General features: G+C 40.0%; 1 protein-coding gene across 5 annotated transcripts in view; it reads left to right on the top strand.

Annotated features, from left to right (window-relative positions):
* Positions 1–13,084, top strand: part of LOC110498770 (ATP-citrate synthase) — a 133,399-nt gene that overhangs the window by 2,002 nt on the left and 118,313 nt on the right. For 2 of the 5 annotated variants that reach the window (XM_036955912.1, XM_036955915.1), the window contains exons 2-3: positions 7,869–8,048; positions 12,497–12,619. In XM_036955912.1, coding sequence (XP_036811807.1) covers positions 7,890–8,048; positions 12,497–12,619 — 282 coding nt within the window. In that variant the 5' untranslated portion in view covers positions 7,869–7,889. The other 3 variants (XM_036955913.1, XM_036955914.1, XM_036955916.1) reach the window with 3 other exon arrangements.

Below are 13,084 nucleotides of genomic sequence, written 5' to 3'. Positions count from 1 at the left end.
TAAATCGCTTACCTTTGATCTTTGGATGTTTGCACTCGAGACTCCCAGTTACACAAATGTTCCTTTTGTTCCATAAAGATTATTTTTATATCCTAAAAACCTCCTTTATTTGCGCGTTGTTCAGAAATCCACAGGTTCGAGCAGTCACGACATCGCAGACAAAAATTCTAAATAGTATCCGTAAAGTGCGTAGAAAGATGTCATGTTTTTATAATCAATCCTCTGGTTGTTTTTACAATATAATCGATATGTCAACCGGAATGTAGCTTCTTCCATAGGCGAGAGAGAGAAAATGGCTGTTGCGCATGGAAAAACTCTGCTGCCATCCACTGACGCAATGGGTTCTTTGTCGCTCATTTTTTCAAAATAAAAGCCTGAAACTATGTCTAAAGACACAGCTTGAGGAAGCCATAGGAAAGGGAATCTGGTTGATATCCCTTTAAATGGAGGCTAGGCATCCAATGGAATAGGGAGCTTTCAGGAAAAACAGCACTTCCTTGTTGGATTTTCCTCAGGTTTTCGCCTGCAATATCAGTTCTGTTATACTCACAATATTTTGACAGTTTTGGAAACTTTAGTGTTTTCTACCCTAATCTGACAATTATATGCATATTCTCGGTTCTGGGCCTGAGAAATAGGCAGTTTCAAATGGGTATGTTTTTTTAGCCAAAAATGAAAATACTGCCCCCTACAGTCAAAAGTTAACTTCTCTGGGATATGTGGGACGCTAGTGACGCCACCTCGCCAACAGCCAGTGAAATTGCAGGTCGCCAAATTCAAAACAACAGAACATACAAGTATTATACACCATTTTAAAGATCAACTTCTTGTAAATCCAGCCACAGTGTCCGATTTCAAATAGGCTTTACGGCGAGAGCACACCAAGCGATTGTTAGGTCAGCACCTAGTCACAGAAAACCATACAGCCATTTTCCAGCCAAGGAGAGGGCTCACAAAAGTCAGAAATAGCGATTAAATCAATCACTAACCTTTGATCTTCATCAGACGGCACTCACAGGACTTCATGTTACACAATAAATGTGTGTTTTGTTTGATAAAGTTAATCTTTATGTCCAAAAACGTCATTTGAAATTGGCGTGTTATGTTCAGAAATGCATTGTCTCAAACAAACATCCGGTGAAAGTGCAGAGAGCCACATCAAATTACAGAAATACTCATAATAAACATTGATAAAAGATACAAGTGTCATGCATGGAATTATAGATACACTTCTCCTTAATGCAACCGCTGTGTCAGATTTCAAAGGCTTTACGACGAAAGCACACCTTGATATTTCTGTTAGGTCAGCACCTAGCCACAGAAAGATATACAGCCATTTTCCAAAGGAGAGGTGTCAGAAATAGCATTTATACATATTCACCTACCTTTGATCTTGATCGGAATGCACTCCCAGGAATCCCAGTTCCACAATAAATATGTATTTTGATCGATAAAGACCAGCATTTATGTCCAAATAACTCCTTTTTGTTTGCGCGTTTAGCCCAGTAATCCAAATGCTCAATGCGCGGTCGCTTAGTTCAAAGTCCAAGAAGTTATATTACAGTTCGTAGAAACATGTCAAACACTGTATAGAATCAATCTTTAGGATGTTTTTATCATGAATCTTCAATAATGTTTGAACCGGACAATTCCTTTGTCTTTAGAAATGAAAAGGAACGCAGCTACCTCTCACGGCCACACGCATGATTTAGCTCATGGCATTCTGCCAGACCCCTGACTCAGCTCTTATTCACTCCCCCTTCACAGTAGAAGCCTGAAACAATGTTCTAAAAACTGTTGACATCTAGTGGAATCCTTGGGAAGTGCAATATGACCCCATAGACACTGTTTATTCGATAGGCAATGACTTGAAAAACAACAAACCTCAGATTTCCCACTTCCTGGTTTGATTTTTCTCAGGTTTTTGCCTGCCATATGAGTTCTGTTATACACAGACATCATTCAAACAGTTTTAGAAACTTCAGAGTGTTTTCTATCCAAATCTACTAATTAAATGCATATTCTAGCTTTTTGGCCTGAATAGCAGGCAGTTTACTCTGGGCACCTTATTATCCAAGCTACTCAATACTGCCCCCCAGTCCCAAAGAAGTTAGGCAAGGCCCCTGAACTCTCCTGTATTTTCTGCATTATGCAATGATATGGGCAGCGACCATCTAATGCTTTTACAACATACAGAAGTGCGCTGGTTATCAAGAGGCAAAGTAATCCGTTTTTTATTGAGCGACGAGCTTAGTTTTCTTTACTGACCATCGTTTTCACTTGTCCGACCACTGGCATAAGTTTCTCACACGACTGGCCTATCTGGCTGATGTTTTTTCTCGCTTCAATGATCTGAATCTAGGGACTCTCCGCAACTATATTCAATGTGCGGGACAAAATTGAGGCTATGATTACGAAGTTGGAACTCTAATCTGTGCATTAACAAGGACAACACAGGTCTTTCCATCATGCTCTATGCTAAGGAGGTGTCGCGCTGCATGAGGCAAATGGTCACACCAGATGGTTTTCTGATCCACACCCCTACTTTATTTTTCTTCAGTAATGTGAAATCCATAGATTAGGGCCTGATTAAATTATTTCAATTGATAGATTTCCTGAACTGTAACTCAGTAAAATCTTTTGAATGTTTATTTTTATTTTTTATATACATTTTTGTTCAGTGTAATTTAATTTATAATTACGTTTTTTCATTGTCGAAATAGGCCTACAATACATATTTTTCAAAAGATGAACTCTCACTCAATCGAATACTAACGTCCGTTCGGACTAGAGCTCGACCGATGATGATTTTTCAGCACCGATACCGATTATTGGAGGACCAAAAAAAGCCGATACCGAGAGTCCCTGTAATCCTAGGCTTGAAGTCATAAACAGCTGCTGGCAAACGCACGATAGTGCTGTTTGAATGAAGGCTTACGAGCCTGCTGGTGCCTACCATCGCTCAGTCAGACTGCTCTTTCAAATCATAGACTTAATTATAACATAATAACACACAGAAATACAAGCCTTAAATGCGGAAACTATCATCTCGAAAACAAGACGTTTAGTATTTCAGAGAAATACGGAATCGTTCCGTGTTTTAACTGGTGGCATCCATAAGTCTAAATATTCCTGTTACATTGCACAACCTTCAATGTTATGTCATAATTACGTAAAATTCTGGCAAATTAGGCGGCCCAAACTGTTGCATTATACCCTGACTTTGCGTGCAATGAACGCAAGAGAAGTGATACATTTTCACCTGGTTAATATTGCCTGCTAACCTGGATTTCTTTTAGCTAAATATGCAGGTTAAAAAAATATATATATTGTATATTGACTTTAATTAACCTCTTGGTGTTAGGGGGCAGTATTTTCAGTTTTAAACGGGATATTTTGTCAGGAAAAGATGCTAGAATATGCATATAATTGACAGCTTTGGATAGAAAACACTAACGTTTCCAAAACTGTAAAGATATTGTCTGTGAGTATAACAGAACTGATGTTGCAGGCGAAAGCCTGAGAAAAATCCAATCAGGAAGTGCCCCAGGTTTTGAAAGCGCTGCGTTCCAATGACTCCCTATATGGCTGTGAATGTACCATCAACGAGCTTACGCTTTCTACGTATTCCCCAAGGTGTCAACAGCATTGTGATGTAGTTTTACGCATTTCTGTTGAAGAATAGCCGTATGGGGGCACATTGCGTAAGTGGTCACATGGTGTCTCCGAGAGAGATTCTCGTGTAAAGTGCAGAGGTAGCCATTACTCCAATCAGTCCTAGAGAAAAAGGAATTGTCCCGACGGATATATTATGGAATAGATATTAGAAAAACACCTTGAGGATGGATTCTAAACAACGTTTGCCATGTTTCTGACGATATTATGGAGCTAATTTGGAATATTTTTCGGCGTTGTGGTGACAGCAATTTCCGGGCGATTTCTCAGCCAAATGTGAAGAACAAACGGAGCTATTTCGCCTACAAAAATAATCTTTTGGGAAAAAATGAACTTTGGCTGTCTACCTGGGAGTCTCGTGAGTGAAAACATCCGAAGTTCATCAAAGGTAAACGATTTAATTTGATTTTTCTGATTTCCGTGACAAGTTTGCCTGCTGCTATGCTAGGCTATGATAAACTTACACAAATGCTTGTCTAGCGTTGGCTGTAAAGCATATTTTGAAAATCTGAGATGACAGAGTGATTAACAAAAGGCTAAGCTGTGTTCCAATATATTTCACTTGTGATTTTCATGAATAGGAATATTTTATGTCCGTTGCATTATGCTAATTAGTGTCAGATGATGACAACGGTCCCGTTCACGGGGTGGGGTGTCACTACAGGTTAACTAGTGATTATGATTGATTGAATGTTTTTTTTATAAGATAAGTTTAATGCTAGCTAGCAACTTACCTTGGCTTACTGCATTCGTGTAACAGGCAGGCTTCTTTGGGGCGGCAGGGTAGCCGTCATTGAAAATAGGCATGTGTTCTTAACTGACTTGTTTAAAATAAAGGTGTAAAAAAAAAAACTTTTTTGAATCTGCCTAATCGGATTCCAAAAATAATGATTTACGATTGTTATGAAAATTTATCAGCCATTCCGATTAATCGGTCGACCTCTAGTTCGGACATCCAACATCCATTTCTAGTGAACAAATCAGTAAGTGCAGAGGCTAGAAGCTGCTCCAAATCTATTATGTCCCTGTAAACATGGACAGGATAACGCATTCTGTTATCCCAGACTAATGTGTTGATAACAATCAGAATTGAACAACATAGGCTAAATTACCAAGCCATTGATTCTCAGGTCCTGCAAAGCCTTGGACTGACCAGACCTACCAGAAACTAGTATTGTCAGCTATCAACCCTTCAGTGTGGAAGAGTTTTGGCAGTTTTCAAGTGTTTGGTGGTTTTGCCTATTTCCTGAAGGCAACCTGTGGTATCCTTGGAGTGTGCCGTTCCCACACATTGATTCGTGGGTTTGACATAGTTGTATTTTAGGACTCTAAGTTCCTGAAGAGCTGTCATCTACAAGCTAGTCTATTGTCCCAAAGCCAGCCCAAACCTCCTGGTTTAACATGCCATCAACTTAATTAAACCAATCAAGGTTCCAAACAGACCAGTTGGGTGGTTACATCATAATAAGACAGAAGAACATCAAACCTGTCCTAAAGGGTCACAGTCCAGCTGGTTGTCTCTTTTTCCTTTGATTGAACCACAACTGGGGGCAGATTGAGCAAAAGGTTTACGTGTGTAGTTACCAGTAGACCTACAATTTAAAAAAACTTAACGATAACACTTTCTTGGCATTTATTGTCATTAGTACAGAAATCCCTTACAATCCCTTACAATATCCCAGTACAATATACTGGATTGTATATTCCGCAGGCTGTTCACTATTCTTGTGACACACTCGGTCATCCTCATACAGCTTTATCTTTAAATTCATATGGAGCGGAGCGTTTTCACATGTTGTCAGATGAGATTCAGATGAACACATTTTATTAGATTAAGAAACAAAATGATACTCTGCATCCTATAATTTAGCCTACTACTATCTTGATTAATCTGTAACCTGGTTTCTGAGTTCAAAATCAGGCACTAATTAAAAGGCAAGAATGGACAAAGCAGATACTCTGCAGTTATGGAGGTTTGAGTTTCCTCTGACATAGTGCAATCTACACAACCGGTGGTGACTGAAGAACCTTGAGCCTGAAGTAGTTCTAAGCTGACATATGGAATTGTTTAAAGATGGTTATACCATGAATCATTTAGCTATTTGATTTTTAATTTTAGAACCCCTTTAGGTATCCCCCCAAAATATTAAAACAAATTTGGATAAAATATTAGATTTGGCCTTTACTACTATAGCCCAGAAAATGGCATTGAATAACACATTCATCAATGGCAAAGACGGTTAAAAAATAAATCATAGGAAACCAGGTTATGAAGTCTGTCCTAAATCTAGGAGATTTCAGAAAGCTCATGAAATATTCCTTTTATATACATTTAACTCCTTTTTGGGGGTAGGCACAAAACTGCCTTTATACTTCATTTAATTTTTTTAACAGGTACAGGTTACCTTCAGATGATTCCCGTGACTCTGCTTGACGCACAATGAAGAGCTGCTGGCAAAACGCAAGAAGGTGCTGTTTGAATGAATGTTTACGCGCCTGCTTCTGCCTACCATCGCTCAGTCAGATACTGGTATGCTCAGTCAGATTATATGCAACGCAAGACACGCTAGATAATATCTAGTAATATCATCAACCATGTGTAGTTAACTAGTGATTATGATTGATTGTTTTTTAGAAGTTTAATGCTAGCTAGCAACTTACCTTGGCTTACTGCATTCGCGTAACAGGCAGTCTCCTTGTGGAGTGCAACGAGACAGAGGCAGGTCGTTATTGCGTTGGACTAGTTAACTGTAAGGTTGCAAGATTGGATCCCCCGAGCTGACAAGGTGAAAACCCGTGTTTCTGTCCCTGAACAAGGCGGTTATAACCCACCGTTCCTAGGCTATCATTGAAAATAATGTGTTCTTAACTTCTTGCGTCGAGCAATCCCGTATCCGGGAGCGTAATCATAGCCTCAAGCTCATTACCATAACGCAACGTTAACTATTCATGAAAATCGCAAATGAAATGAAATATATTAGCTCTCAAGCTTAGCCTTTTGTTAACAACACTGTCATCTCAGATTTTCAAAATATGCTTTTCAACCATAGCTACACAAGCATTTGTGTAAGAGTATTGATAGCTAGCATAGCATTAAGCCTAGCATTAAGCAGGCAACATTTTCACAAAAACAAGAAAAGCATTCAACTAAAATCATTTGAAGAACTTCAGATGTTTTCAATAGGAGACTCAGTTAGATAGCAAATGTTCAGTTTTTCCAAAAATATTATTTGTGTAGGAGAAATCGCTCCGTTTTGTTCACGTTTGGCTGAGAAAAAACCCCGAAAATTCAGTCATAACAATGCAAACTTTTTTCCAAATGAACTCCATAATATCGACAGAAACATGGCAAACGTTGTTTAGAATCAATCCTCAAGGTGTTTTTCACATATCTATTCGATGATAAGTCACTCCTGGCAGTTTGGTTTCTCCTCTGTTCAAAATAGAAAAATGCGCGCACCTGGAGATTGCGCAATAGTTTCGACGGAGGACACCCAGCGGACACCTGGTAAATGTAGTCTCTTATGGTCAATTTTCCAATGATATGCCTACAAATACGTCACAATGCTGCAAACACCTTGAGGAAACGACAAAGTGTAGGCTCTCTCCTTGCGCATTCACAGCCATATAAGGAGACATTGGTACACAGCGCCTCAAATCTGGCTGACTTCCTGCATGAAATTTCATCTTGGTTTCGCCTGTAGCATTAGTTCTGTGGCACTCACAGACAATATCTTTGCAGTTTTGGAAACGTCAGTGTTTTCTTTCCAAAGCTGTCAATTATATGAATCGTCGAGCATCTTTTCGTGACAAAATATCTTGTTTAAAACTGGAACGTTTTTCATCCAAAAATTAAAAGAGCGCCCCCTATATCGAAGAAGTTAACTGACTTGCCTAGTTAAAGGTATATAAAACATAAAAAATCGGCGCCCAAAAATACCGATTTCCGATTGTTATGAAAACTTAATTTTCCCTAATTAATCGGCCATTCCGATTAATTGGTCGACCTCTAGTTGGGAGAAGTTCTCACGTTTTCGTGAGAAGACCAATTTTTGGGATGACATGGTCTGACAAACACCAGTGTGTAAATTGACTAGGAGGCTAACATTCCTGTTACTAATTCAAGGACTTCTGTGTGGACCTATACTAACTGCCCCTGAAACTCTTCTGACTTCTCCTCTTCCTTCTGCTAGATAGTGAGCCTGTGATTCGCCATGTCGGCCAAAGCCATCTCAGAGCAGACGGGGAAGGAGTTCCTCTACAAGCACATCTGCACCTCGGTGGCCGTGCAGAACCGCTTCCGCTACGCCAATGTCACCTCGGAGACGGACTGGGACCGCTTGACGCAGGACCACCCATGGCTGCTCACTGAGGTACAATAAAATAGTATTGTCCTCCAGCAAGGACATTCTTCTCACCTTCTTGTACATGGACAAATTGTCACACAATATATCTATATATATATATATATATTAGTTAAACCGCACATAGTGTGGCGCATAAATTGCCCAGCGTCGTCCGGGTTTGACCGGGGTAGGCCGTCATTGTAAATAATAATTTGTTATTAACTGACTTGTCTAGTTAAATGAAAGGTTACACACACACCACACTGACCAAAAAGTTATTTTGTTGGCATTTACGTATGTCCCCATTACCAGTAAAACATAATCAAAACCTATTTTTTTCACTTACTTGCTGTGCTGTTTCGTTGTTCAGTCATTTCATTCTGAACCAGGATTTCGCCGTTTGAGTCTTTGCATGTCAAAAAGATACATGTCAAATAACACTTTGACGTGTCAAATAAGCTTGTTGACCAATCAGGACCTGAATATGACTGCACGTCACACAATAATTTTAAGCGTTTATAATTTTTTTACGTAGTTATTACACATTTTTAAACCTGCATATTAGTTCATTTTGCCTGCTAACATTAATGAATTTAACTAGGGAAATTGTCACTCTTGCGTTCTGTGCAACAGAGTCAGGGTATATGCAGCAGTTTGGACCGACTGGCTCGTTGCGAACTGTGAAGACTTTCTTCCTAACAAAGACAGCCGGCTTCGCCAAACGGGGGATGATTTAACCTCTTAAAATAGGAGGCAGCATTTTCACTTTTGGATAAATAGCGTGCCCAACTTCCTGCTACTCATGCCAGGAATATATGATATGCATATGATTAGTAGATGTGGATAGAAAACATTCTGAAGTTTCTAAAACTGTTTCAATCATGTCTGACTATAACAGAACTTATGTAGCAGGCAAAACCCAGAGGACTAACTGTTCAGAATTTTTTATTTTTTGCCTCTGACCGTTCCCTCTGTCTTTGCCAAGGGATATTTGATAGGGACCATTTTACAGTTCCTACCACTTCCACTGGATGTCACCAGTCTTTGGAATTTGGTTGAAGTTATTCATTTGTGCAAAGAAGAAGCACATCCTGGAACAAGGTTACCCTATTGAGAGTTGCGCAAGACATAAAAAGGAGCATGGTTTGTTTACTTGCTGTATTGAATACAGATTGCCCCGTCTTCAATTTGATCGATTATTTACGTTTAAAAATACTTAAAGTTGTATTACAAAAGTAGTTTGAAATATTTTGGCAAAGTTTATAGGTAACTTTTGAAATGTTTTGTAGTGACGTTCTGTTTTTGTAAGCTGTTTTTTTTTCTGGATCAAACGCGCTTTATTAATGGACATTTTGGGTATATATGGACAGAATTAATCGAGAAAAAGGACCAATTGTGATGTTTATGACAAATATTGGAGTGCCAACAAAAGAAGCTCGTCAAAGGTAATGCATGTTTTATATTTTATTTCAGCGTTTTGTCTAGCGCCTGCAGGTTTGAAATATGCTACCCTCTTTATTGACACAGTGCTATCATCAGATAATAGCTTAATGCTTTTGCCGAAAAGCTTTTTAAAATCTGACATGTTGGCTGGATTCATGAGTGTAGCTTTAATTGAGTATCTTACATGTGTGATTTAATGAATGTTTGATTTTATATCATTATTTGAATTTGCCGTGCTGCATTTTCCCAGTTATTTTCTCCAAGTAAGACGCAAGCGTCCCCTATACCATAAGAAGTTAACAAAAGTGCATTTGCGAACAAAGCATAATCGTTGCACGAATGTACCTAACCATAAACCTTAATGCCTTTCTTAAAATCAATACACAGAAGTATTTATTTTTAAACCTGCATATTTAGTTAAAAGAAATTCATGTTAGCAGGCAATATTAAACTAGTGAAATTGTCACTTCTCTTGCATTCATAGCACGCAGAGTCAGGGTATATGCAACAGTTTGGGCCGCCTGGCTCGTTGCGAACTAATTTGCCAGAATTTTACATAATTATGACATAACATTGAAGCTTGTGCAATGTAACAGGAATATTTAGACTTATGGATGCCACCTGTTAGATAAAATACGGAACAGTTCCTTATTTCACTGACAGAATAAACATCTTGTTTCCGAGATGATAGTTTCCGGATTTGACCATATTAATGACCTAAGGCTCGTATTTCTGTGTGTTATTATGTTTAAGTCTATGATTTGATAGAGCAGTCTGACTGAGCGGTGGTAGGCAGCAGCATGCTCGTAAGCATTCAGTCAAACCATTTTCGTGAGTTTGCCAGAAGCTCTTCGCAATGCTTCAAGCATTGAGCTGTTTATGACTTAAAGCCTATCAACTCCGAGATTAGGCTTGTGTAACCGATGTGAAATGGCTAGCTAGTTAACGCTAATAGCGTTTCAAATGTCACTCGCTCTGAGACCTTGAAGTAGTTATTCCCCTTGCTCTGCAAGGGCCACGGCTTTTGTGGAGCGATGGGAAAGGATACTTCGAGGGTGGCTGTTGTCTATGTGTTCCTGGTTCGAGTCCAGGTAGGGGTGAGGAGAGGGACGGAAGCTATACTGTTACACTGGCAATACTAAAGTGCCTGTAAGAACATCCAATAGTCAAAGGTATATGAAATTCAAATCATAATCGGTCGACCTCTAGTTTTTACTAGTCATTGTTTTCAGCCTGGTTGTATTGGTGCGATCTATGTACCAAGCTAAAGCTAGCTAGCTACCCCAGAAGTTGCGGTCAAACAAATCATGCTTTATTACCAACGTGGTATTGTAAACACATCGTTCGTGGCCGGTGTTTGCAGACTTTTTTTTTGTACAGCTTTGACAGTGCTACTGATAGTGGCGCTTGGCTTGCATGTGCAAATTCAGAACACAACATTCTATAATATAACTGTTATTTAATGTGTTAAATAGTGTTATTTGACGTGTGTTATTTGACGTATCTTTTTTGACACGCAAAGACTGTAGTATGTCGTGAAGCTAATAGCAGTGACGCTAATACTGTATCTTCGGTAGGGCAACATCTGAGCAATAGCGCACTTGGTAACGTTAGTGTGTACCGGTGCTTGACCAGCTGTGAAAGCCAACATCACCCACGACAGAGAATGGTTGATTGTCAAGGGCAAAGAATTCCATTATCTTAGCGTTCATGGATTCTGGCTCTACCCAGAATAGAAAGAGGAGTGGGAGGCCGCAGTGCACAACTGACCAAGAGGACAAGTACATTAGAGGGTCTTGTTTGAGAAACAGATGTCTCGCAAGTCCTCAACTGGCGGCTTCATTAAATAGTACCCCGCAAAACACCAGTCTCAACGTCAATAGTGAAGAGGCGACTCCGGGATGCTAGCCTTCTAGGCAGAGTTCCTCTGTCCAGTGTCCATGTTATTTTGCCCATCTTAATCTTTTCTTTTTATTGGCAAGTCTGAGATGTGGCTTTTTTCTTTGCAACTCTGCCCAGAAGGCCAACTGCCCAGAAGGCCAGCATCCCAGAGTCGCCTCTTCAACGGTTGACGTTGAGACTGGTCCGAGCTGGTCTGTTTGTACACGTCCATCTTCCTAGTCTGACAGGGCCCCATGGCTAAATGCATGTTGATGTTGATAGGAATTCGGTAGTGTTTTCCTTCAGATTTCCTCAGAATATACACGGCAGTGACAATGACCGAAGAACATTGTCTTGTGAGGTAATGCAGGTATTCCAGATTGGGAGACCAAAGTGACTTGAGTTCCTGTACGTTACAACAATAACACAATTAGTTATTTGTCATGAAACAACAAACCCTTCTGCTTTTCCTTTTTCCTGTAAATTTCTTTCCTGTCCCACGATGGACTGGGGCAATATATCCGGAGAGCGTTGATTCTGTAAAACTGACTATATTACAGTCCCTGATGTCGCTCTCGAAGGAGGTCCTCGCCCTGAGCTCGTCTACATTATTGTGAAGGGACTGAACGTTAGTGAGCAATATACTTTGAAGCGGTGGATGGTATGCACGCTGTCTTGAGTCTGACTAGGGCCCCACTTAACTCTTCTCGTGCATCAGCGTTTTCGTGCAGCCTCTGGGATGAATAGAACTGCCTCGAAGTTCAAACAAAGGATCCAGGTCAGGCAAGTCAAATTTCTGGTGAGTAACTGCCAATCTAATATCCCAAAGTTATTCTCGTCTGTAGGTACAATAAATATTCTGAGCAAATAGTGTAAGGAAGAAAAAATCCTGCGAAATTGGCTAGAAGCTAGAAACAGGGCATCTTCAACTATCGAGTGCCGTTTTCCTCAAATGATTTTGGCTTAGTTTTGTTTTCTTGCCATTATACTTTTGAGCATTCCGATAATGGTTTCGTGACAACCCTATCACACACCCAATATTTTTACAATCACCGGGTTAACGGTAGACAAGTCCAGGCGCAATAGACAGTGAAACGATTCACCTGTGTGCTGTACCATGCTAACGTTGGTATTGTCCATTCCCCCTACAGCGATTGGTGGTGAAGCCAGACCAGCTGATCAAGTGCAGAGGGAAGCTGGGCCTGGTGGGTGTTAACCTAGACCTTGTGGGCGTGCAGGAGTGGCTCAAGCCCCGCCTCATGAGGGAGACCACCGTGAGTTGATCTTCTTGCTCTTTCTCTCTCTGAATGCCTGCATGCATGATCCAGTGTGAAGTTTCCCCTAGTTAGAGCTAGGATCAGCTTCCCTTCCTCAATCCTAACCTTAACCAAACTGACCCTGGATTAGCATGTAAGAGCAACTTCATCCTACTCCTCCCTCAACTTCATAAACAGAAACTCTGCTGCCAGGTTCCCTCTTTTTTTTTTTTTTTTTTTTTTTTTCTTTCTCCTTGTCCTGAGTCCTATTAGCTGCAGCCAATTTGACACTGGTGGAAGTGGAAACCTGCTGCAGGAGTTAGAAAGTTACAGCTGAGGAGTTTTTGTACACCTAGTATGCAGATTTTTAAAAAGCCATTTGACTTCAATCAATAGGCCTAGGCATTGTAGTGCTTAGTGTAGCCTTTCTTTATATTTAGCCAGGATGGTCTACTCAATAATACTTGTCACTGTTTTCCAGGG

The sequence above is a fragment of the Oncorhynchus mykiss genome, chromosome 20 (genome assembly GCF_013265735.2).
Source record: "Oncorhynchus mykiss isolate Arlee chromosome 20, USDA_OmykA_1.1, whole genome shotgun sequence".
In the NCBI taxonomy this organism is placed as follows: domain Eukaryota; kingdom Metazoa; phylum Chordata; class Actinopteri; order Salmoniformes; family Salmonidae; genus Oncorhynchus; species Oncorhynchus mykiss.
This window is presented reverse-complemented; position numbering and strand designations above follow the sequence as displayed.